This window comes from Macrotis lagotis, chromosome X, assembly GCF_037893015.1.
Source record: "Macrotis lagotis isolate mMagLag1 chromosome X, bilby.v1.9.chrom.fasta, whole genome shotgun sequence".
Lineage (NCBI taxonomy): Eukaryota > Metazoa > Chordata > Mammalia > Peramelemorphia > Peramelidae > Macrotis > Macrotis lagotis.
This window is the reverse complement of record NC_133666.1, coordinates 69,664,015-69,691,250: the sequence shown is the minus strand read 5'-3', so window position 1 is coordinate 69,691,250 and position 27,236 is coordinate 69,664,015. Positions and strand designations below refer to the sequence as shown.

The 27,236-nt window shown below is 40.0% G+C and overlaps 1 protein-coding gene across 1 annotated transcript; it reads left to right on the top strand.

The window, feature by feature from the left end:
• On the top strand, positions 1–27,236 carry SLC6A14 (solute carrier family 6 member 14). Its single transcript, XM_074199586.1, has 14 exons — positions 1–144; positions 1,019–1,184; positions 5,253–5,384; positions 7,017–7,181; positions 8,053–8,191; positions 10,317–10,449; positions 12,683–12,823; positions 15,476–15,704; positions 19,334–19,459; positions 21,481–21,599; positions 22,239–22,338; positions 22,579–22,688; positions 25,555–25,722; positions 26,733–27,236. Exons 1-14 carry the CDS (start codon positions 97–99, stop codon positions 26,877–26,879), a joined length of 1,923 nt encoding a protein of 640 aa, XP_074055687.1. The 5' UTR covers positions 1–96; the 3' UTR covers positions 26,880–27,236.

The following is a 27,236-nucleotide window of genomic DNA, read 5'->3' as shown; positions in this document are numbered from 1 at the left end:
GTGAGGAGCTGCCAACTGCCAAGGTGCTGCCCAGCCCGGCCCGGCCCGAGACTGCCCAGCCCAGAGAGGGCCAGCCGAGCGGCCAGCGCGCACAGCATGGACAAGTTCAAGTTACCCGCCTTCCTGCGGCGCGGGGGCAAAGAGGTAGGAGCCGGCAGGGGCAGGGAGAGCGGGGGTTCCCGCAGCAGCCTGCCTCCCACCCACCTCCTTACCCACTGTCTTCGGGGCTCAAGGGAGGCTGGCAGACAGCCAAGCCTAGAGGGCCCACGGTAGATGCCAGAGGTGGGGAGGGAGGGCTTCCAGGGCTTGGCGATGGAGAGGCCCCCGGGGCCCACCCTCTCATTTGGGGCTGCCTGAGCCCCAGAAACAGCAGGTTTGCAAGGCCACCTGGCTCCCTAAAGCCCTTGAGCATCTCCCGTGGACACATTGCCTCTTCTTCCTGCCTTCTCCCCCCAGGTTGGCCTAATGGGACCTAGTGGAAAGGGATCTCTTGGATCCTCCCTCCCACCCCACCTCAATCATTCTGTGTGCTCTCCTCTGGCTGGGTTTCTCCAGTGTCCAGCCAAAGAGAGCACCAGTGATGCCCTCTGGATTCTTGACAGAGATGACAGAATGAGCCCATCTCTCAGATTTCCCATAGCTTTCAGGCTTTGCCCTTTGTTCTTTCCTTCTTTGGAAAATGTGTGATGTGAGACTCAGTTTCTCCCCATTTCCTTCTTCCTGGGATGGGAGCCAGGCTGGTGGTAGCTTTTTCATTAACTGGAACGAAGTGAATGAGTGCTCTAAGCTTGCTCCCCTTGCTGCCATGCCTTCCACCCTTCCACCCTTCTGCCCTGCCAGACGGAGGGGAGTCAATTAGCTCTGTGGAGCAATCTGCCAAACTCCATGGGGTCCACTCTTCTCAGGGTTTCCCCTCATCTGCCACTCTGGAGTCTTGGGAGAGGATGCTTTGGCTGACTCTTCCTTTGTAGGCACCGCACTTCTGGTGACCAAAGATGTCTTTTCTCTCATTCCTCAGAAAGTGACTGCTTCATCGGAGAATTTCCACGTGGGCGCAAATGATGAGAACCAGGAACGAGGGAACTGGTCCCAAAAATCTGATTATCTTCTCTCCATGGTTGGATACGCAGTAGGACTGGGCAATGTCTGGAGATTCCCTTATTTGACTTACCAGAACGGAGGAGGTATTTTTAAAATATAGTTTTAAAAAGATCTGTCCATGGAGTGATGGAGAATATAAAACAAGTATGAGGGGGCAGGGAAATCATGGCACCTATAAAGCAAAGAACTCTTAAATTAAACTGTCTGCACCCCCCCCCCCACCCGCAGCCTGAAGGTGGGAAAAGGTGTGATTGTAGAAAACTTCTGTATAAGCAGTATGTCATGGAAAAGGTTCCTCCATTGAGCTACTCCATCCGTAAATGAAAAGAACTGATTAGAGGACTCTAGCTCTTAGGAAGTTGGATGAACAAGAGCATTATGTTACAATTTCATAGAGGGAAAGGAAGGAGGAGAATCTTCTGCCTTTGAAAATGCCTAATTTATTTCCATTGTAGCCTGTAAACAGAAGACCACATAACAGTCATCACTTTGAAGCTGGAAGAGAGAATTCAGACCCTTTACAATTCAGCAAAATATGTGTTTCTTTGGAGAAAGTGAGGGATTATATAAACCAAACCCTACAACTCCAGAAGGGACCTCAGGACTCAGCTAGTTCAAACCCTTCATTTGACATAGGAGGAAACTGAGGCCAAGAGAGGTTAAAGGGATATACCTGAGACCAGACAAATGGGAAGGATAAGAATCAACTTCTTCTGAATGATTGTGCAGTTTATTTTTGTAAGGAGGCATTATTGATTGCTCTTTGGCCATTTAAGCAAGGTAGATTAGAAGAAGGTGGAAGGAAAATCCCCATCTGACAACACAAAGGGGGAAGCAAGAAGGCATTGCACAATACCTCGGTACTTACTGTTGAAATAACTTTTCACTTACACCCTATTTTATTTGCTTGCTAATTACAGGTTCCAATAAAAGTGCAGAGGTGACTTGCCCTTGTATTTCATAACTCTCACCCAATACCAATGAAACTATGCCATTGTCATGACTTTTGCTTACTACAATAGGACAGTGTCCTGTCCCCTTTTTAATTGGGTGAATGACAACCTTGACATTGGCCTTCGGATAAGGAAGAAAGAGCCCTGATTAGCTTGCATCATGCTTAGGTGCTGCTCACAGAAATCCCCCTCTCACTGGGTTTAAGCTCATTCAGTCATTGATGTGATTTGGCTAGAAGTTGAGTCAGGATTCATGACCTCATTTGACTATGGTGGCTCATAGATCAATTGTTTGGGATGATGTAGAGGCACACTGGGCAATCTGGGCCTTGGAATGCTTTAGAAAGCAAAATGTCAGTCACAGTCCCAATTTGAAATCCTTGTAGCAAGATAAAACCAATTGTGAGAGTGGTTTTAAACGACATTGAGAGAATACCTGCCATAAGCTTAGTACTCTGTCACACTTTGTTTTTCCCTTTCTGACCAGGATAAAGAGACTATATTCGGGCTTTGTGGATTCCAATGTCAACCCTAACAGTTGGGGATGCCAGAGAGGGCATTCTCTGTCAGGCATTTGCTAGCCAAGATGGCCTCTGAGGTATATACAGCTTTGAAATTCTGGGAATATACTTATCATGGTGAATAACATATAAGGGAGTCATTGGCCTTTTTGTGGGTCAATTCACCAATTAGCGTTACCTCCAACAGAGCAGTAGATGGGTAGGTCAAGAAAAGAAGTTAAGACTCTAACATGGTAAATATTCATAGGTCAGGTAGCAGGGCATACAGTTGGTTGAAAAGCTATGGACAGTATTTGAGGTTCTTTGATTACTGTTTGAGTTTAATGGTCTCTGTAGCCAAGAGCATGCACATACTATACTTTTGGCACATTCACATTTTAGCAAGATGGACCCCATTACATTAGAAGCCAGAAATCAGGATTTTTGCCATTAGTGTAGTCAGGGGGAAACAACAATTGTTGTTTCCTCCTTTGTAAGAATCAAATTAAATGTATTCACTACAAAAGAATATTATCAGCATGATGACTTTTCCTCAGACCGGTTCTATCAGAATATAAGCAAAAGATATGAGAGCAGTCAAACAACAACAAATGTCGAAGTCACAATGGATCCTTAGACGAGGACAACACCTACAAATAAATTGGCCTTGGAGGACAAAGTACTAGAAACATAAAGAAAGCAAAGAGAAGTTGCTGACTTTATAGGATCTAATCCTTCCCAGCAAGCTGAAATTCAAACGGAATAGGGAGAATGAGTTTGAAGCGATCACCAGTCTTCTCAATGTAAATGGATTGTGACTATAAAATGGATTGTGACAATTTTGCAAACAGAATTTGTACAATGCTCACTAAGCACAGTGTCCATCACTATAAGGAATCTGCAGAAAGGCTAACAATTGTTCACTAAAAAAGGAAGAAGATTAACAAAATACATTTTCTTCTATTTTATGTTAAGTACAAGTCTGCAAACCTAGAAACCAGAAACAAAAGGGCGAATGAGCAAAAAAACGAGCAAACCAAATGAGAGATTGGAAAGAAGTATGCAGGTGTTTATGAATTGCCCCAGTTAACCAAGTGTTAAGCACATGGGTTGAAAAACAAAAGATGTGACTTTGGGTTTGTTTCCGGGATCCCTTTTGAGCTTCTGTGTTTTTGTGTATTATTCATTGTTGGGACAGTTCTCTTTAATTGCACAGGTTGAATCTGTGTATGTGTGTTACTCTTTGGATCTGGTTTTTATGTCTTTGACACTTATGTCTCTTCCTAAGTCTTTGATTTTTTTTCCTATTTGTTTTTTTTTTTTATTATGGCACAAGAATATGTATTGCTTTAACATGCCATGCATTGTTCAGCCATTCCTTAATTGTTGGACTGGGAGTTTGTTTTCAGAGTTATTTGGGGGAAGGAGGGAGGGGTTGCTGCTCTGACACATAGTGGAGCTCAGAACATTTTAGTACTGATAGGTTTTCATTGCCTGTTAATAATCTCCAGAGGAAATAATCACAGTGGTGAGACAACATCCTTATACTACTGGGTCTAAGGGAACAGATCCTGTTGGTCCCCCGGATCCAAGGGGACAGACACTCCTGCAACTTATTGTCAAGGTCTTTAGTCATTTCCAGAAGCAGGATATTGGCACACTTGCTCCTCCCAAAGCCACATCAGCATTGGCTCTCAGCATTTTACTCCCTTTGCCAATTTGATGAGTTTAAGGTATAATCCTTGAGTTGATTTGAACTTTTTTTTTCACATGGTTGTCCATCATTTGTGTTTCCTCTTTCAAAAACTACCAGAATGGGGAGATTTTGTTCCATAAAAATACTTAAAGTAATTCTTCAAACTTGCCCTCACCATGGAATTTTAAAACATGCTACTCTGATGTTTAAACATAAACCAAATGTATTAGCATCCTCTTAATCGATGAAATGACAAACTATCTTGCAGTTTCATTTCTTCCATTAACATTTTTACAAAGGGAATAAGCTGAAAAGTTGGTCAATTATCTTCAATCTTCTTTTCATGCCCACCATCTGGTAAGGTGAGGCTAAGCTTTTTTTAAAGTCTTTTGCTAGGGCAAAAAAAAGAGGAAACATAAACCTTAAACTCAGGCTCCAAAATTCAGTTATCAAGTACAGATTGGAAGCAGGCAAAGATAAGAGATTTGGTCTGAAGAAGACATGGTGATTTTGGTGGATGGCAAGCTCCATATTAGTCGACCAAAGGTGGGAAGAATTTGGAAAGAAAAAATTTTAATTACTCATAAGCAGGTTAATCCATCCTCAAGAAATTTATGGACCTTTCGTTAATGATCAGGAGGAGATGTAAGTTTCTTGTCTAAAATCAAGAAAATCCTAACTAAATCCTAACTGGTGGGTTGGAGGGAAGAAATTTATCACTCTTTACAAAATGAGAAACTTTGATCAACTTCACTACCTGAGCAGACACTATTCCTTACAATCAGAAGCAATGTTGCTTGTCATCTAACTCAGTGGAATCCAAGTTCCACATTAGAAATCCATCCTAAGGTCTGGAAGGAGACTTCTAACAAGCACCAGTCTTCTTGTTTAGTAGTCAACTATCTCCTTCCAAAGGAAACTGGGCTTCAAAAGAATATTTTATTCCCAATGCCTTGGTCAGAGAAGGCAAACGTGATTTTGTTTTCTTTTCTCCTTTGAAAGGTGCCTTCCTCATACCCTATGCAATAATGTTGGCACTGGCAGGTTTACCTTTGTTCTTTCTGGAGTGCTCACTGGGACAGTTTGCCAGCCTGGGGCCAGTTTCAGTTTGGAGGGTTCTGCCACTTTTTCAAGGTAAGTATTAGAGCTACTTCCTTATTTTGCTTGTCTCCTCCCTTCCTCCTCCTGCCCCTCTTCTAGCTTCCTCAGTCCCCAGTCTTACACGTAACCTCTCCTCTGGCCCTCATGGGACTGCATCGGCCTTCATTCTTCCTCTTGGCCGGTCTTCTCTTCCCTCCTTTCCTTGTTCTCTCCTCTTAGCCTATCAAGTGACATATAGGCAGAAACTCTGGCCTGTTTTTCTGCCTATATCTAGCCTAGAGTTGACCTAATTAATGTTGATGGGCTGTGGCCAGGTTTAAATTAGTTAACACATGCAAAAGCATACTTGGAAAGCCATCAAGTGACCTATAAATTGAATGTCATCTTATCGAATGTGAGAATTTCTTCGAGAGGGGTTGGGGTCAGCCAACTTTATAAAATATAATAGTAGTCATTTAATAATAGTCATTAGTTGCCTCTCTCCTCTTCTAATTGTTCTGAGGTACGCTCTTGGTGTCCAGAACCTGATTGGTTAGAGGATGAATGACCTGAAGCCACCTTTGGCTTCTGTGGGCATTTCTCACTTCACATCTCTTTTCCAATGTCTTGATTCAAAAGAACTCGGTGGCATTCTGCTTAGTCGATGGGATGAGCCCAATAGTAAAGGGCTCCACTGTGCAATGGATACATTCCTTGGCTCCACTCCAAGCTCAAGAATACTTTGAGATCAGATATGTTTTGGCAATGGGGTGGCTCACGAAAAGCATCTGGAATAATTGTAATGCTTCTTGAAAAATCCATTTTGAGAAGGACGAAGGAGCCAAAAGCTCAGCATACGTTAGAAAAGCTGCCCCAGAAGGAGTCACCAAAAACATTTTTGCCTTGTTTTGGGTCGGGAGGAGGTCATTCAAGCTCGGGAAACCTTAAAATTTTATTGCTTCTAATTTGCTATTTTTTTTTTAAAATGCAGCTATGAAAATGACCCATGATAGATTTTAAGGAATTTTAATGCTGTCAGATTTCAATTCCTTCTGTCAAAATGTTTTGTAAAACTTAAAATGCTATAAAAGTGCGAGCTGCTACTGTTATTTTTATTATTGCATCGCCCATGAAAGTAAATAATTATCTTCTTGGTATATCTGGGAACTTTGTGTCTTTCCACCTTCCCCAATAGTGGAAATAAATGTACATTAACATGAAGTCCTCCTGTCCTATGACTGGCTCCATTGGCAACAAGAGCAAAACATGTAAGGAAGTTAGTTGAGAGTAGAAACAGAGATTTGAACTAGCCTGGGTCAAGTGACAGGTTCCTATTCTGCCATTGGTACTCAGTGTGTCACTAAGACCAAGTCACTGAGTCTGTTTTCCCCATTTGTAAAATGGGAGGAATACTATCTTCAGCACCTGCCTCTCTGAGCTTTTGAATAGCTCTAAGGTGTTAAAAAAAAGCACTAAAACTTAAATGCATTATAGAAATGTTGCTTATTGTAGTTAATTTGTTCAAGCCAAGAACCCTCGATTGGATTAGCCTCCCAAATCTTTGTCCCAAACAGATCCTCAAAGCACAAGGGAGACTGGGTAGAGGAAGGCTTCCCTCATTGAATGGACCAATTCCCCACTTGCTTTGAGTTTGTGTTCATTGTGACCAGTTTTCCTCTCTTCTAGGTGTGGGAATCACCATGATCTTGATCTCGATATTTGTCACCATCTATTACAATGTCATCATTGCCTATAGTCTCTACTACTTATTTGCTTCATTTCAAAAAGTTCTGCCCTGGTCTGAATGCTTCCCAAACTGGGCAGATGAGAACTGTAGCCGAAGCCCCATAGGTAAAGTATCCTTTTGTTGGGTTGGGAAGATTTATGTTGTTCAGCAGTCCTCTTTGAGAAGAAACCTGAAGGGCTAAGTCTTTTGCTCATAGATTGAAGAGTAATGGTTTGTTTTGGTTTGGTTTTTGGTGAGACTAAGTGAAATCTCAATTAGACAAATGACCCGAGAGAAAACTTGGGATATATTAACTGTTATCACTGTGGCTGACCATTGGTAGGACTCTCTTATAAAGCCAGAGAGAAGGAAGAAAGGAAGATGGAGGAAATGGAGTAGGGAAGTGGAGAAGAAGTGAAAGGAAGAAGGGCAAGAAGAGTGAGAAAAGGAGAAAATAGTGATAGAGAGGAGAGTCAAAGCCAGTGCCATCAGTGCCAGAAACAAAAGAATTTAGTAGATATCTCAGGACTTTGATGAAATTTCAGAAGTTTATTTTATACCTTATTTATAGCTTAGGGAACATCTTTATCTATTGTGCTACTCACAACAGATGTTAGTTAAATCTCAAACAAAGGAAGTAACTGGGGTATTATTACAATTTTAACATCATTGAGTTCTAGCAAGACTGTGGCTTCTTTGAATCTTTGGGTGTGGGAGCAATTGCCCCTTTGGAGTTCTTCTCAAGAGGAATAGGAGAGACATTCAGGGGTTATTCTTATTTTAATTCCACCGGAAATACCCTGTTTTTTTCCCTGCTCAAAAATGAGCAATTGGAGATATACTTTAAGTCTCGGAAACATGAAACACAAATACACACACACACACACACACACACACACACACACGCAAACGTGCGTGCACACACAAATACAAATGAATTCAGGAGAAGCATATGCCCTTTCCCAGTACTGACTCTGGGTATCTTTGTCTTTTCAGTAACTCACTGTAATGTGAGCACGGATTTGGGGACCATTATCCAAGTGAACTATTCATTCGTATTGAACACCAATCAGACCTGCATAAATGGAACTCAGGTGGAACAACCAGGGCAGCTTCCCAGTGAGCAATATTGGGAGTAAGTATGCCAGCTATTCTGGTCCCTGAGCAGGCGACCAGCAGATTGCCTAAAAGCCTTACAAAGAGGCGAGGCCAGATCTAAATCTCATCTTGCTCTTGTAAAAAGTACAAGAAATGAAATCAGAGTGGTTTCCATTCCCAGGAGGATGTAAGCTCTGTAAGGACAAAGACTGCTTTCATGTTTGGCTTTGTCCAACACACAAAACAGACTCCTAATGAGTATTTGTTGAGTTGTAATGAATGAAACTGAGCTTACTCTCCACACAGCCTGGGAGCCAGAACTAGAGTGCTGACTGGGGGTGGCGGCAGGGGAAGACTGAGGTTTCACCCCATGTTGTTGAAATTTAGAAGAACTGAGATTTGTACCTACTCCTTCAGCAGAATAATAAAATGAACCTATCACCTAGTGACAATAATTAGGAAGCTCTAGGTTAGGCTGCAGTATTCATTCATCCCCACCCCAGGTGAGAATCTCTTTGACTGGTCCCCACTCTCTTCCCTTCTCCACAAATGTTCTCCTGATCTGGGGTCCTCTAATTCTGGGAATTAGCAACCTGGAATTTGTGCCTCCTCACTAAGGGTCCTTGTGTCCTGAATTTTGGTATCTCCCCTTGCCTTTATGGCACTTGCCCTGGCACCAGGATTGCTACTCATGGCTCTTGTCAACTCCAACTATTGCTTCTCCTCACTGAGGGCTAGCTGCTTTGTTATCAATTCATTCTTTCCCTAAGCGTTGGTTTAAAAGGCAATTATGTGCTTAAAAAATGTACACATTGAATAATTTAGGACTCCCTAGCTAGAAGGTACTATAGAAGGTCTTAGTGGTGGGAAGGCCAGGAGGGGTGATAGACACAATCTGAAGTTCCTCCACAATATGCCTTCTAATGGCTGTTTAGCCTGGGCTTGAATATGGTCATGGGGAGCAGGGAGGATTAGCAAGTGGGCTAGTTTTGGAATCAGAACTTGTCTTTGGAGCTTCTTCACTGACTTGGGGTAAGGAAATTATTTAATTTCTTGGATCTTCATTTTCCTCCACTGGGAATGTTCACCAAAATCCCTTCCAGCCCTAAGATCTATGACTCTGACCTCCAGTGACAGAACTCACCATTCACCTATGTGTCCCAGTTTACTCTTGAGCAGCTCAGACTGTGAGGAGGCTATAAGAAACGGAAATCTATTTTCCAGCAACTTCCATCCATCAGATTGAATTCTGATTTTTTTTGAGTCACTCAGAATATTTTACTCTTGTCTATACTCCATTCCTTTGAAGACTTAAAGTTACACTCCTGCAGACTTTAGCCTCCTAAGTGCCTTTGATTAAGGGCCCACCTCTCTAGTCTGGTCACCCTCCAGAGATATCAGGCACAAACCCCTTAAGTGATCCCATCAAGGAGTCACCTATTCTGGACAGTCAGGTGGCAGTGGGTGGGTAGGTGGGATACATTTGAGTACAAATTTGAGAACTAGTGGGATCAGGGGAAGTCTTCAAATGGTATGAAGTTGGAAATATGAAATAAAATTAAAATGTGCTCTCCTTCATTTGTAACTTGGGAGACTGGCAGAAATGGAATCACAACCTTCTACAGAAAAGCCAGTTTTTAATAAGGTTTCCAGCATTCTAACCAAAGGATTTTGCTCAGTGCATATTATCTCCTGGGTTTCCGAGCAATGGACTGGTTGAAGGCCATGCCTTAATTTGGTTCTGGGTGACAATGAACTGTTTTCATCACTGGTAAAAAAAAGGATTAATTATAGACTTCCATAAGCCTCCTTGGATGCAAATGGATTAAAAATAATAAAATGATAATAATAATAATAATAATAGTTGTTTGCTGGGTGCTAAGCACTTTACAATGACCATCTTAGTTGATCCTCATCACAACCCTGGGAGGTAGTTGCTATGATTAGCTCCATTTTACAGATGAGGAAACTGAAACAACCAGAGAGGTTAAGTGACTTGTCCAAGGTCACGTGGTAAGTGAATGTCTGAGGGCAGATTTGAACTTGAGTTTTCCTGATGTACAGAGACTTGGCACTCAAGAGGATACTTGCCCAAAGCTTTTCGGTGGCTAAAAGATCACATAAGTGACTCCATGTTCATAAATGGGCTTTTGTGTTTTTAGCAAAGTGGCACTCCAACGTTCCAGTGGCATGGATGAAACTGGTGTGATTGTATGGTACTTGGCACTCTGCCTTCTTCTGGCCTGGCTTATAGTTGGAGCAGCACTGTTTAAAGGAATCAAGTCTTCAGGCAAGGTAATATGAATGAATATATGAAGGAAGGAAGGAAGGAAGGAAGGAAGGAAGGAAGGAAGGAAGGAAGGAAGGAAGGAAGGAAGGAAGGAAAAAAAGAAACATTTGTGAAGTGCTTCCCATATACCCCAAGCACTGGAATGAATGATGGGGAGAAAAATGCAAAAATGCATTGCCATTCCGGTCTGGAGGCCCTTCCATCCTAATGGGGGAAGCCACATACATACAGTAACTCACTGCCAACTGCTGATCAGGCTGGCTAGCCAGTTCCCTAGCATGTCATTTGCAGGCACTGTAGCCATTCTTCTTTGTATATACTGTATAGTCATATTTCAATATGTAAAAAGCATTTACCTTTAATCCTGTAACTGGAAAATCCAGCCCTAGATAATTGAGTTTACTAAGTTATTTAGCAATGAATAGGAAAGCTTTGCCATAAAGGAGAGGCTTTGACTGTCTTATCTGAGTGCCTAATGTGAAGCCAGGACCCTGAGATTAAGGGTCTCAGTCTTCAGATGAAGAAATCTGGCACCGGCCTAGGCAAAGGAAAACTCTATAGGATAAGGGAGTAGTCATCTCCCCTGGGTTTTGGTAAACTTCCTGACAAGACTCTCTACTTTTGTTCTCCCTTGACAGTCATCGATCAAAGCCAGGCCTCTGGACACCCTGGGAGGGTGGTGGACATCTCCATTTACTCATGTCTGGGTTATAGTTTGAGACACCCCTGCCCCTCACCACTCCCATTTAACTGTAGAATGTCCTCCATGCCTATTTCTGGAACTTGGTCAGTCCTATGATTCCTGAATTGAGTCCTGGGAGGCCCTTGGGAGAGAGAATTGGGCAGCCTTCTGGGAGAATAGCTCTGAATCCTCCCTTCCCCCACCATCTCTCTGAAAGATCACATTATATTTTCCTTGAACTCACCCCCTCCCCGGTTTTAAGGTTCCCTAAAGCAAGGTGATTACCACAGGCCTTCTTCCCCTTAGAGGTTTAGGCTATTCCAGGCAGCAAATGGGACTCTATCTTGGGTCTGTCTATACTTTAGAATTCTCCATGAGAAAGTAAACCGAGTTAAACTGAGGTCTAGCTACTTCACTCAGACCTATTGTGAACTCCCATAATCACTTTGGTGGTAGCCAAATTAGATTTGGTGGTAGCTAATTAGAGAATAGGAGTCTATATTTTTGAGTATTTTTCATTTCTCTTTGAGACCTGTAATTTTTATTTGGTTTAGGGAACTTCTGGATGAGGAAGTTCCTTCTACCAATGCAAGTTGGCACATTCTTTGAAGCTTAAAGAACTGCTTAGAAGAATAAAATGTTGTGGATAAAGTACCAGCCCTGGAGTCAGGAGTCCCTGAGTTCAAATCTGGCCTCAGACACTTAATAATCACCTAGCTGTATGGCCTTTGGCAAGCCACTTAACTTCATTTGCCTTGACAAAAACCTAAAAACAAAAAAGGAGAGTAAAAGGTTAAATGACTTGTTCAGGGTCACACAGTCAAAAATGGTTTCAAAGCAGAATTTGAACCTGGCTACAAAACCGGCTTTCTATTATCTATTGCATCACATTGGCTTTCAGAGATGATATTCTATAGCACCGGTACCCACATATACCAATCAGGAAGGTCAGGTATCATTTACTTTTGCCAGAAGAAGATGTTTATAAAAGATTTATGCATGTACTTTTAACAATATCATAGTCGTCTAAGCTTTCATTTACAAAAGGAATTGAGGCATGTTCTTCTAAGGTGTTTTTACTTGTTTATTTAAAATGGATCTTAGTGAAAAGTCAGAAAGGAGAATTAATCATTACAGGAACTGGCATGAGCTTGGGATCTCTGGGGCCCTTGGAAGTTGCTAGCCTCTATTTGTTCAGGATAGCCATTTTTCTTTAAGTAAAATTGTAATCCCAGATCTTTGTTGTTATTGTTACTGTTCAGTCATTTTCAGCCTTGTCCAACTCATCATGACCCCATGTGGGGGTTTTCTTGGCAAAGATACTAAAGTCCTTTGTCATCTCTTGCTCAGATCATGTTATAGCTAAGGAAATGGAGGCAAGCAGGGTAAAATGACTTGCCCAGGGTCACACAGCTAGGGAGTGACTGAGGTCCCATTTGAACACAGGTCTTCCTGACTCTGAGCCTGGTGCTGCTTTATTCACTGCCATAATCCCCAGATTTGATGTTTACAAGGAAGATGTCCATCATTCCAGATCTCTTTTTTTTTCTTGTTAGGTGGTCTATTTCACAGCCTTGTTCCCATATGTTGTCTTGTTCATCCTCTTGGTTCGAGGTGCAACACTCGCAGGGGCCTCCAAAGGTATTTCCTACTACATTGGGCAGCAGTCGAATTTCACAAAACTCAAGGAAGCAGAGGTAAGGTCCAGTCCAGATTGCAAGTTGTTTAGATGAGAACGTGTTTAAAGATACTAGCCAAACCTTATCCAGGACAACGAATGCTGGTTTGACGTCTGAGAGCATAGATTCAGTTCTTGCCTCTGATGCTTACCACCTGGATGACTTTAGACAAGTCATGTAACGTGTCTGAACTTTCATTTCCTCCTATATAAAACTCCAAGAGGGCTGGTATGATTGACCTCTGAAATCCCTTCCACTTCTAAATTGATGATCTTAAAGAACAACAAAAAGGTTAGCCATCATCATCATCATCATCATTAGTGCTTATCTGAGTAAGAGCATATATATTCATGAAGAAACTCAGGACTCTGTGAGTTATTAGCTTGACATCTTTCTTTCATTTTTTTTTGTTTTTTGAAAGGCAATGGTGTTAAGTGACTTGTCTAAGGTCACTAGTAGGTAAGTATTATATGTCTGGAGTTGGATTTGAACTCAGGTCCTCCTGACTCCAGGGCCAGTACTGTATCTACTGTGCCACCTAGATGCCACTAGTAGGAGCAATAGAAAGCTGAGAGCTACCTTGATTTGCAGACCAAGCCTTAGTTGAGTTTCTAAATGTTTCTGTGGAACTTGAATGCATCTTTTGACCATATACTTTTCTCCTGAACTACATAAAAATGATCACTCTGGAAATGAAGTACCCTTCCTAATTTTTTTAACAACAAACTTTGAAAACAAACATAGCTCATGCCACTAGAGGTTTGTTTATAAAACTTTTTATGTCCATCATTTTAGTTGGTGCTCATAATGAACTTGGTAGGGTAGGGGCTATCTCACCACGAGCTATACCGGCCATGGAGAGCCTATATACTAGCATCAAAACCCAGATTGCCCATGGATACAGTGGATAGCGTTTATGTCAAGAAATTGAGTTAACTATTCACCTTTCTTTCTGGTCTCGCCATCTTCTCCCTTTTTCTTATCTATCTCAATCTTTCCAACATGGGCAGGCAATACCAAGTAAGATACTTTTTTTCCTTCCCATAAGGCCTAAGCTAAAAATGATGACGAATGAAAATAAACCAGCAGACTCTATTCTGAGGGATGCTAACTATATTAAAATCCTGGAAATTGGAATTAAAGAGATATAGCTATTCTCAGTTGGGGGTGGGGTGGAGACAAGGCTAGCATATAATGTATATAATACATTCTGTATCTCCAAATAAAATGTAAGCTAAACTTGAATTCTGATGAACTAGCTCAATACTCCAGTAACTCACTTCACCTCTCTAAGCCTTAGTTTCCTCTTCTGTAAAATATGTACAACTGTATGAACACTACTTAATTCACAGGGTATTTATGAGGATACAATGGTGATCATAGCAGCATAGCTTTGGAGCTGGCTTAGAAAAGTCAACCAGTCCAATCTAATCATTTTACAAACTATTGATGATGGCAGGAATAACCAGTCATAGCGTCTATAGCACTGGACCTGGGAGACAAAGGCCTGAGTTTGGATCACATCTCAGACACTTACTGACTTGTCTGACCCTTGGCAAGTATTTAACCTCCTAATACAGGCAACTCTAGGACTTTTCATCTAAGTCCAAGGACTGCCATCTGGTTTGGTGGAGGAAATCCCCATAAAGAGAAAAATCAGAGCTTGTTTGTATAGTCACATAATAACATTACCTCCCTTTTCTATGATGCTAGATTTAGAAAGCTCTCCCTCAATCTTATGAAAGAGGTGATGTAAGCCTCATTTTCCCCATTTTTACAGAAAAGTAAAGTCTAAGTCAGAAAGGAAATGAAACCTGGAGAGTTTAAATGACTTATTCAACATTATATAGGGAGGGAGCAGCAGCCCCCAATTCCAAAGCCTAGGTTCCTTCCATTATACAGAGATAATAGGTGTGAAAGTGTTCCTTCTCCTCTAAAGTACCATAGAAATATGTTATTTCTACTTGTATATTAGTAACAATTGCTACAATTTATTATTAGAATATGATGAATAAGGTAATGTTGATTTGAATTGTGATGACCTCCCTCACTGGACTCAGTCCTCAAAGTTTATTCCCATTGTTAATATTTTTGACAATGGTTTTTGCAGGGGCAGAATTTGATCCAAAAGACAAATGTTAAGGATCAAATAGGTTGGTATGATGATGGTCTCTGAAATTCCCACCTTTCCATTAAGAAATGAGGTTGTTTTATTTTTTCCTGAGGGATTATTAAAATGCAAACATTTTGGGGTGGCTACGTTGTGCAGTGGATAAAGCACTGGCTCTGGAGTCAGGAGTACCTGAGTTCAAATTCGGTCTCAGACACTTAATAATTACCCAGCTGTGTGGCCTTGGCCAAGCCACTTAACCCCACTGCCTTGCAAAAACCTAAAAAAATGCAAACATTTTACATGGAAGGTGATACTACATTAACTTTTAACACACATTAACATGGGTTAATTTCGGGATTTAGTTGTAGGGCCCAAGGGGGCTAGAACATGCAAAAAGGTCAAATATGTTGAGAGAGCTAAAAGGGGTCCGAGGTCTGACTGACAGGGTCCTGTGCTGCCTGAAGACCCCAGGCACCTTTACAAAAAAATCTATTGCATTAAAGGGTCATACTTAAGGGTCCTATTTCATCTACTTTGCTTGTTTTGTTTGTTATTAGGTCTGGAAAGATGCTGCTACTCAGATATTCTACTCACTCTCAGTGGCCTGGGGTGGTTTGGTTGCACTCTCATCCTATAATAAGTTTAATAACAACTGCTATTCTGATGCCATTGTGGTTTGCCTGACAAACTGTTTGACCAGTGTCTTCGCTGGATTTGCCATTTTTTCTATATTGGGACACATGGCTCACATATCTGGAAAAGAAGTCTCCCAGGTTGTAAAATCAGGTATGAAACGATACTTTTTAGCAACTTCATTTGATCTGGTGCTCATTCCATGAATTCTCTCTAAAATGTTTAGAAATGAAGAAAGATTTGCTTCAAGTCCTAAGGGCTAGAAGTGACTCTGTCAAAGTCTCTATCATTAGAGCACAAGTTTTGGCAACTCCTACCAGGCAGAGAGACTTTGGGTCTAGGCCTGATGCGAGGTCACATCTGCTATTGGTTAGTCCAGCCAAGATTTCTTTGGTGGAGGGTGCCCTAAGAACAGACGCAACTAAAAATTGGCCCTTGATGTCATAGTTGTCATCTGATTTGCTTGTGCAGTGATGGCAATGAAGAAGCTGAAGAGCTGATGCCAAGTCTAAATTCTGAAACTGTCTACAAATATTCATTTAACGAGTAACCAATGAGTTGATAAATAACTCAAAGGGCTGAACTCCTTCCATGCTGATATTTTCATTCTAAATAATGATTATAGCTAGCATTCATAAGCTAGTTCTTCTAAATGAAATGAACAGACAAAAGGAAATTTAATGAAAGCCTGGCTTTCACCGAAGTTCTCAAAGAGGAAGACAAAAGATCTTGTGTTGCTTCCATAGGGCATCCAAGTTGATATAGGATGTTATTTCATGAGATGTTTTACAATGCTTGTGCCCATGCAGTACTCATGTTGAGCATGAGCAAGTTGGGGGCCATGGGACAAAATGACATCTGCTAATCCAACATCCTTTGCAGACGATAGGAAAAAAAAAAGAAATGGACTATGAAGAACTCCATTAGGTCTTTCAAACTAAGTCAGTAGAGTCCTTGATACCCAGGGACTCCAGTGCTAAGATGGCCAAAGAAATATTGGTCTGAATGATTGGCATCAAGAAATGAGAGCTTTCTAAAGCTTGGAGACTTCTCAGAAACTCCAGATTTATAATCTTCAAGAATTCAAAGAAGACAGTTATGGCAATCAGTATGACAGAAACCGACCAGTGTTTCTATCTGAACATAATGGCAATGGATGTCAAATGCCAAAGTTATTTCAGAATCAGATTGCTGAAGGTCAAAATCAATATCAAATTAGAAAGAAGATGAAAAGGAGACTGGCCTGTGTGCTGTTTTAGTACCCCTCCAGCCTAGCCTGCTTAAACAAGCCATCATTTGTCCACTTTTAAAAAATGGGAAATGGTCCAAAGCAAAGGCCCTATTTCAGTCACCATTTCTTAGATATGTTTAGCAATGCAAAACAGTCCCTACAACAATAAAGTTTAAGGAGCCTCCATACAGCCATAGCAAGTAAACATTCATCTCCTTGCCAAACAGGACATGGCAGCCAAGGGTGATTCTGGAAGTCCATTTGCAAAACAAAAGAGGAGGAGGTGGAAGCTTTTGAATTGAATTGCCTTACATAACACTAAAGGGGAATTAAAAATTAGCCTGCCCAGAACTTGGCATAAGATCCAGTTAAAATACAATCTTTCAAAGAACACTTCTACATGGAACTGGTAGGAGGACCACAAGTAGATGTGAAGTGAAACAAATCTGACGGCATATTCATAGATCACTGTCTAGAAAAGTCATCATTGATGATGGTAGAATTGCAATACTCCTCATATGAGAAGTAGTATTTGAGAAAACATAGATGTTGGAGAGCTCCAACAAACAGATCTACTATATGCTATTTCTACATATGTAGTCTTATTTGAGCTTTAAAAACACCTGAGTCATAGGACTGGATCTTAAAATAACTTTCTTTGAATATAATCTATGAGAGTATCTAAGAGGAAAATTCCCAGGTTACAAAGCAATTTAATCAGGGCTGATTATTTCTTTTATTGAAGGATTTAGGAACAGGTTCCCTTTCCAGATTCCTTTAAAATATTTACTCATTTAATAGAAGAGGTGGGAGTTGGAATGTACCTTAGAAACTGTTTAGAAGCTAGGAGGTGCAGTGAATAGGGTACTCAACCTGAAGTCAGGCAGACCTGAGTTTGAATCTAGCCTCAGACACTGTGTGTCTATGTGGCCCTAGCCACGTCACTTTAACCTTGTTTGCCTCAGTTTCTTCAATTGTAAATGAACTAGAGAAGGGAAATGGCAAACCATCCCTGCATTTTCAACAAAAAAAAGGAAAAACTTCAAAAGGGGTTACAATTAATCAACGAAAACAAGAAAAGCAACCATAGTATATAGTGCAATGAGGGCTGGATTTGGAATTAAGAGCCCTGGCTCTATCATTTAATCTTTCTGGGTCTTAGCTTCCTCACTGGACAATGATATTGAATATACCTTCCCACTCTTAAATCTGTGATCCTTTTCTCGATCAATGACTTTGCTTTATAGATTAGGAGCTGAGGCTCAGAGAAGGAGATAAGGAAAAGGATGATGTTGACAGCAATAACAATGGATAGTTACAAAGACCTGTTATTCTAGTCCTTATGTTGCAGTTGAGGAAGCTAAATTTCAAAGGGTTTATGTGACTTGCCAGAGATCATGCTGCTCCTACGTCTGAATAACTTACCCAATGCCACCTCATCTTGGCAAGGAGGCAATGCTGGGATGACAGCCTAGAATACCTGACTCCAGAAGTTGAGAGGAAGTTTAAAATATTAAAAGTCTGTCACTTATAACTTGCATGATCTTGGGTAAGTCACTTAAATTGATCCTTCTCAATATTGATTAAGCACCTACAGTGTGCCAGGCAATGTACTAAGTACTAAGGAATACAAAAAGGGGGGGGGCAGTCCTGGCTTTCAAAGAATTTACTTTCTAATGGGGAAAGGGGGAGACAACAGATGAACAGATATCTGTCAAGCAAGCTATAGACAGGATAAATAGGCAATAACGAACATAGAGAAGGCATTAGAATTAAGAACAGTTGGGGAAGGCAGTCTCTAGGAGGAAGGGTTTTAGTTGGGATTTAAAGGAAGCAAGCCTCAGTTTCTTTATCTATAAAATGGGGGTAGAGGGGATGAGATTAAACAACAGGGCCTCTATGATCCTTTCCAGCTCTAAATCTATTCTACTCTGATTCCTGGTAACTGAAAATAAATCAGAAATGAAGATGAATTATCTCTGAATCTGTAACACACCATTAATGTGAAAATGGGATTCAATTTATAGAATTTTCCTTTACCTACAACACTGCTGGTCTGTTGTTGTGTAGAGGGATCTTGTAGACTGTGTGACTCTTGGGGAAAATTTAGATCAAATGTTGAATACTCAGAAGTTAGTCCCTTAGAATGGTCTTTTTCTCATAGAATCTACTTGGAATATGTCAATGTTTCCGACGAAGATAAGGTGACAGACCACATTTAAGTATTTGGCATGGAATCATCAATATATTTCTTCATTAACTCTGAAACATGAAGTTTTTTCAAAGATAACTATTGAAATATCTAAGGCTATCTCAGTGCAGATTGAATATTTTCATTTTCACAACAAATCAATCCATTTTTTCTGTGCCACTATTGATAAGGAATCTATATAGTTAAGGAATATTATGGCCAAATTGAAACATGACTTTTTCTAGCATCTTATTTAGAAAAACTACAAAAGTGTGTATAGGTTTTTTTTGTTTTGTTTTTGTTTTTGCTTTGTTTTATCCAAATATTATAATAATCCAAAATATTCTAATTTTTTCCTAGGTTTTGATTTGGCATTCATTGCCTATCCAGAAGCTCTAGCACAGCTGCCAGTTGCCCCATTTTGGTCTATATTATTTTTCTTTATGCTTTTGACTTTGGGTCTTGACTCTCAATTTGCTTCAATAGGTAAGCAATTTTTTTTGTAACATTTCAAAAAAGAGTCTCTTATACTTTACTCAGTCTTTAATTTCAAAACAACCTCCTTTACAGTCTCCTGCTGTTCCCCACTACTCTTCCTTAATCACAACTTTTTTTTTCTTTTGCAAGGCAATGGGCTTAAGTGGCTTGCCCAAGGCCACACAGCTAGGTAATTTCTAAGTGCCTGAGGTGGGATTTGAACTCAGGTCCCCCTGACTCCAGGGCCGGGGCTCTATCCACTGCACCACCTAGCCACCCCACAACTTTTTTTTTAAAACCTTCAATGATTCTATTACCTGCAGAAGAAAGTCCAGATTCCCTGGTCTGTTTTTTTGAAGACCCTGCATCATTTGGTCCTTCTTTGATCCCCATTGTTTTCCATCATGAACCTTTTCTCTTGTTGAAACAGTACTTACTTTCCCATTCATTCATCTAATTTTAAAATAATTAGTAACAGTATGGCTAGGTGGCACAGTGGATAGAGCCCCGGCCCTGGAGTCAGGAGTACCGGAATTCAAATCTGGCCTCGGACACTTAATAATTACCTGGCTGTGTGGCCTTGGGCAAGCCACTTAACCCCATTGTCTTGCAAAAACCTAAAAAAAAAAACTAAAAAAAATTATTAGTATCTATTATTTTTACTTACTTATTGAAAAGATATCCCTCCCCTTTGGAAAGAGAAAGGGAGAAAGGAGACAGACAGAGAGAGAGAGAGAGAGAGAGAGAGAGAGAGAGAGAGAGAGAGAAAGAGAGAGAGAGAGAAACAAAGCAACATATCAAATCAATCTGACAGCATATGCAAAGTAACATCCCCATGGTCCCCTACCTCTGGAATGAAAGGGAGTGCATTTTTTCTTAGCTTTTCTCCAGGTCCGAGTTTCTTGGTGATTATACTTGCATAGCATTTTTTAAAAAATTCTTCTTAACATATACATTATTATGATGAAATATTTATTGAGCACTAGTTGTGGGAAGAGCACTGTGACTCACCTTTTAGAAGATACAAAGTTTATATAAGACAGAATCCTTGCCCTCTTTTAGTTCACTTCCAAGTGGGAGCATGTCACACACAAATACATTCAAACTATAACACATAATACTATATGACTGATGATTGTATTAAAGAATTTTGAACTAAAGTACTGAGTGAGAGAATCTGAACCACACAGCTAAGTGCTTAATTATTCATTGTTTTGAATTTGTTCTTGGTTCATGGCTACTAGCATCATGGCCCCAACTAGATTTCAAGCCCATTGAGGAAAGGAATACTGTCTTAACAGTCTTCTTTATCTCTAAAAACACCAAGGATAGCCCTGCTTTGTAGAGAAGGAAGACACTGGAAGAGGCTAGGGTTTTCCTCTGAAATAGAGATAAACCTAACTTCAATCCAACACTCCCTTTTAACATCCACGAATGCCTCTTTGTCCCTATGGGACTAATTGCAAAAGATATGGTATCAGCCTATGGCTGAAAGTTCTTGATGGAAGGAGGGTTTCTGGGAGGTAATTGGAAGAAGATAACAAACATAAGGAAAGGAAAGCAGCACCTAATTCCATTCACATTCCAGTAAAGAGCAGGGGGAATTTTTATTCTGAGATGTGTTGAACTTTGGCAACCATATCCCCTAGGTTTTCATTCTATACCCCTTTACCACTTTCTATGCTTACTAGAAAATTCTTGTGTAACAAAGCAAGGGAGAAATCAGAGAGAGCATTCCTATCTCTTCTTCAATGGACTAGAGAGGAGGGAATTGTTGACTAGAAATGGGTGTTGACAGCCAAAAGGAAGGCCAGCTGGCCAGTTCCTAGGACTACAAAAGGGAAGAAAGAGGGTGATGGGTGACTGGCCTAAGACAGAAAAGGGTCCCCAGAAATTTCAATGGCCCTGGACTCAAAAGTGACATGGTTACTCAACATTTGGGGGTGGCTTCACTGGATTTGACTTTGAGGAATCAGAACTACAATGTATTGATCACTATGTTGACATAAATTATCATTTTGCCTCTACAGAAACAATTACAACAACCATCCAAGATTTATTTCCTCAAGTGATGAAGAGATTGAGAGCACCCATAACTTTGGGATGTTGCTTGCTTTTGTTTTTATTAGGTCTGGTCTGTGTAACTCAGGTAGAACATTTACTTTTTTAATAACAATTATGTTTTGCATTTCTTTAGAAACAAATGAATCAAACAACAAGTCCCCAAATTATGATAAACCATTGGACTTGACCAACCATATGCATGTATTTATGTGATCTCTGTTGGATAATGATATATAATTGAAAAGATACTGAATTTGGAATCAAAGGACTTGAGTTCAAATCCCATCTCTGCCACTAACCTGTGTGACCTTGGGCAAGTCATCTGATCTTTTCTTCATCTGTAAAATGAGGATGTCAAGATCTATTATCACAGAATTTTTGTTGTCAGTCCTGCCCAACTCTTCATGACTCCATAGATCATATTGCCCATGTCGTTTTCTTGGCCATTTGATTTTTGCAGTATTATCATAGAATATCTATATCTTCTTATTGAGTGATGAAGGGAAGAATGAAAGAGGATGGCTCAGCCCTGCTTTAATGCTCTATAAGCACCCTGTCCTTACATTGGAAACTTTTCATTATCACATTTCTTGGATGGAATGGAATGCTACAAAACCTATTAAAATACAATGAGCAAATGGAGTTCTAAGAACCTTACAAAACTGTATTATGCAATTCTATTTTCCTCACATATCTACAAGTGATTTATTGTTTTCTTGGCTAGGCCGGAATTTACTGGGTTCATCTCATTGACCATTTCTGTGCTGGATGGGGCATTCTGATTGCAGCCATACTGGAAATAATAGGGATCATATGGATTTATGGTAAGCCATCTGTGAAATTGACAGTAAAAGCATTATTGTAAAGGCTATTGCTATGATGTTTTATTTACATGGCTTCCCTTTTCACTACTGGGAACTCGACCAAGTTGTCCACTCTATTAAGTCGACATCTTTTGAGGTGTGTGTATTCCTGCAGGCCAAGAGAATTGGAGACAACAATTCCTACTGGAGAGTTATATGACTGCTGGCCATAATTCATTCTTTGCTGGATTTTTCCATTAGGTGGGAACAGATTCATTGAAGACATAGAGATGATGATTGGAGCAAAGAGGTGGCTATTCTGGCTGTGGTGGAGAGCCTGCTGGTTTTTTATTACTCCTCTTCTTTTAATAGTAAGTAATAGAATGAAACAGATCCCACAGCAAATAATACACCTGTGTATCTGGTATTTCAATGTTTCTTTAAAAATTATCAGACAATAGGGTAAAGACAAATCAATAAGAACCAGCAGTCTTGTTTTCATATAGAGCCATTTTGGGGGAAGGTAATTGAGGTTAAGTGACTTGCCCAAGGTTACACAGCTAGTAAGTGTCTAGGGACTGGATTTGAACTGAGCTCCTCCAGACACCAGGACCAGAGGTCTATCTGCTGTACCACCGAGCTATTCTGCAACTTTTCTTTTGAGAAGCCCAATATGATAGTCCCCTGAAGAGATCATGGGTTCCTTCACAGGAGGTGTGGCAGATGATGGCCACTCAACCAATTGAACAAATATTTATTAAGCCTCTCCACTTTTGTACCTATTAGCATTGTGAACTAGGAGCTTTGGGAACACCAAAGAAAAATTAAAACATAGATCTTATGTTGAAAGAATTTATAGGGTTGTTGGGGAGGCAAAACCATATGCTCCCAAGACATTTCAAGAACAATTGAAGTATCAGCAATAACTGGGAGCTGAAATATAGGCAGGAATGTTAGATGTAGAGACAGAGATCCTGAATCTGTTTGGTACTATCTGGATGACCTTAGGTAAATCATTTAATGTCTCGAGACTCAGAGATTGGCCTTCAGCAGCCTTCAAAGTAGAGTCCTATGATTCTACCTGTGTTGCCTCGGACAAATCCCTTCCCCTTTCTAGTCCTCAGTTTCTTCCTCTGTAACATCAGAGATGGAGGAGTTGGATTTTAGTGAGCTTCCATTTCAACAGAAAATGGAAATCATAGCAATTATCCTTTGATGCAACCTCATTGCTGAGTGACATGAAAAAAGTTGCTTCTCTTCTGATTTCTTCATTTATAAAAAAAAAAAATCTCCATAATAAGGAAGACAGGAAGATTGGTTAGCTTGAACTTATTCCTTAGTAAAAGAAAATAGAAGTAGGCAGAATCTCATTTTCTAGTAGTATGGTTTCTCCCTAGATTTCTTGAGTTTTAATCCTAATATTTGAGGCCTAGGAAGGGAATTATGAGCCTTCATGTGAACCAAGATAGCATTTTAGTTGTCTGAGCCATCTCTAAGGAAAATGGCAGTTGAAACAAGGGAAGCACCATGACCTTATACTGGCAAGACTGCTGCTCTGGGAGTCATGGACTTGGGATCAGATCTGTCTTTGATTCCAGTTGTATGTCTGGACAAGTTATTAACCTTTATGAGCCTTTGCTTTATACAATGGGGGGGGGGGATAAAATAACCTCCCTCATAGACCAGTTGTGATGATCACATGGGATAATGTTTGAAAAGCCTTATATGCCCCTTAATGCATTATAAAAATGGCAGCTATTATTTAATTCGAGATCTTTCCCTTGAAAAAAACCTTTTTGGTTACTTTGATCACTCTGGCAGCATTTTGCATTAAACCAGCCCAGTTACTGTCAACACATGCATTTTACAGTCATGCTGTAAACCTTTCATTTGAGCTGTTTTTGTAGCTACCCAGGCTTTATGAGAAGCCACAATCAAGTTCCTGGAAAGCTTGACACTCAGTTGTAACTCTTAAAAATGTCCCAAACCAGGAAAATGTCCATCTGGAGAGGAGGAATTTATTGTGGTGTTGAATTAATTGGTAATATGTAATTATTCAACAATTAAATAGCTAAGATGGTCTATTATATATTATTGTTTGAGAGACTACATGGGATATTGGAGTGAAGGTAGTCCATGAAACAAGAAAGACCTGGTTGGCTCTTGTTATGTTTCTAACACAGGCTCTAAGTTACAAGCAAGATGTCAGTCTTCACTGGCAGAGAGAGTGCGCCACCCCAACCCATGAAAATAAAATGATTGTGTATAGTATGGTAAACTTATAATCATAAGCATTTACATTTCAAATTATATAACAAGTACATCTGCAAGGCTTAGGAAAGCATTCTGATTTCCTGGGGAAAAGCACTGGCTCCAGTATCATGGCCAGATATCTGCATAACAATATGGAAAATATGAATGGAATTTCAATGATTTTATTTGCAAAGTTTCACTGAGTTCACAAAGCAAACTTGTAGAATGTTCACTTGATGTCAATGCAACATTTTGCTGGGGTCCATGTGCTAGATTTCATCAAAAGAAAATGAAGTAAATAAGCATACAAGCCAGATGACATTAATGTCATCTACACATTTTGAAATATCTGGTTGAATTAACTTTTGACTTTCAAACACCTCCATTTTGGTGCTGGATGGACATGGCCTCATTGAAAACATACACTGAGTTCCATTACTTTCCTCTAACCCTTCTCCAAAATGTTTGAAAAGGAATAGGCATGGAGGAGAGGATGCTGGCTACCCAGCAGTGAATTTTGGAACTATTTGGATTGAGAAATCACCCAGAATTACCCAGAATAAAAAATTACAACTACCCCCTCCAACTACACTGCCATAATATCAATTTTGAATCTGACTTTACTTTTAAACAAGTATAATGGCCAGTATAGTATTTCTTGAAAAACATGCAGAACCCCCATCTACTTGGAAAAAGTAAGAATCAACCCAAATGATTATTTTTAGAAATTCACAATAAAAACACATTACTTCAGTTTGATCACGTATTTTTATCTATTATATTCGAAATAGTTTTTTCAAAGTACTGCCAACCACTTCCTAAAATGTCCAACTAATTTCCTAGATTTCTTTTCAATTTGAATGGCTCATGACAGTTGAATGGCATTTTTAAAAGATTGAGTGCATGTGTTAGTGGTCATATTATTTGGACAAAACACTCTGATCTTGAAGTTAACTTTTGATTTCCTCAATTTCACCCTACCAGACCATTTTCATCTGGTCCCTGGTGACATTTCAGGATCCAGAGTATGCTCATACGCCTTATCCTACTTGGGCACTTGCCCTTGGCTGGTGTATGATTATTTTCTGCATAATATGGATCCCTATTATGGCAATAATGAAAATAATGAAAGCCGAAGGCAACCTCATTCAGGTGAGTTCCAGGGTGGGGGAGGGGCTACATAAGCATATGACTTAAGGCTCCAATGGAAACGCATTAATTTATAAGACGATAATAATAACATAAACTCTATTATCCACTGGTCAGTTAATAAATTTAAGTGCCTGTTATGTGTCATCTACTGTGTGAAGCACAGGAGATACAAAGAAAGGCAAAAGCCAGTCCTTGCTCTCAGGAAGTTCATGCTGTAATGAGGGAGAGACAACATGCAAAAAGCCATGTATTACCAAGTTATAAACAAGGAAATTGGGACTAATCTCAGAGGGAAGGTTCTAAAAGGACCAGGAGACTAGAGTCATGACTACACATCCAGCAATACTTTCCATCCTGGCAAAGGTCAGCTGATTGTGTCCCCATGGGGGGGGGGGAATGTAATCAAACTTACACCTTTCTCCTCACTATGGCTTGACTTTGGGACTGTCTTGCTCTCTTTGTCTCCTTGGAAAAATATAAAGAGATCATGCTTGGTTAGGCTGAACTTCCCAGGTTATCTAGATTTGAGTGTGAACATACCCCCAAGAAATACCCTCATCCAGGTCCTCATCTCTAGGGTGAGACCTGAACCAAAGAGATCAGTGGACAGCTGAGGAGGGTGCGTGAGATGAAGAGCAGTTAACCCCAGAACATTCTTTTCCTCATCGTCCCTTGGCACCAGACACTGGAACATTATTCTGGCTTACGAAATAATTTACATAATCAGATTTTCTACTTCAGTTAACATAATTTCATTAACAGTAATTAAATTAAAATATAATTTTATTCTCAATGGAATATGCATTATCAATAATAAGGATAATCATTTTTCATGCAGAAAATAAGATTTTTGCCTAACCATTTGTGAATTTGTACATTCTGTTCTCGTCTTTGTTTAGCAATGATCAACTTAAATCTTTTTTTAAAAAATTAAAATCTCATATACCATTTGATCACACATAAACTGCAACACCTAACTTCTCAGACCAAACTTTTTTTTCACCTTTCAGCGTTTTTTAAGTTGCTGCAGACCAGCTCCCAACTGGGGCCCATATCTAGAGCGGCATCGTGGCGAGAGATACAGTGGCATGGTGGACCCCAAAAAAGAACATGATCATGAAATTCCAACTGTCAGCGGCAATACAAATCCAGAATAAGATCCATTTGGAATATAGATTTAATGCGACTTTGTAGAATTGAGAGAATAGAGAAAATGAAAAGTCATTATATTTATTTTTATGCTCATGGAGTAAAAAGATGTATATACTATATGTATAATTTAGTTATGAAGTTTTCTTGCCATGTAAGCAGGAGTTTAACATAATGGAGTGAATCTGCACAGATTTAGTATCTTTATCTGAATTTCCATCAGGTCATTGTTCTGTATCTGTCTCACCTCATGAACACACCTGTCTATGTTGCACAATGATTTTTTTGTAATAAATTATTCTTGTAATGTTTTTTCTAATAATTGAAGTTTATTTTTGATTCAGTTCTTTAGCTAGTAAAAGCTT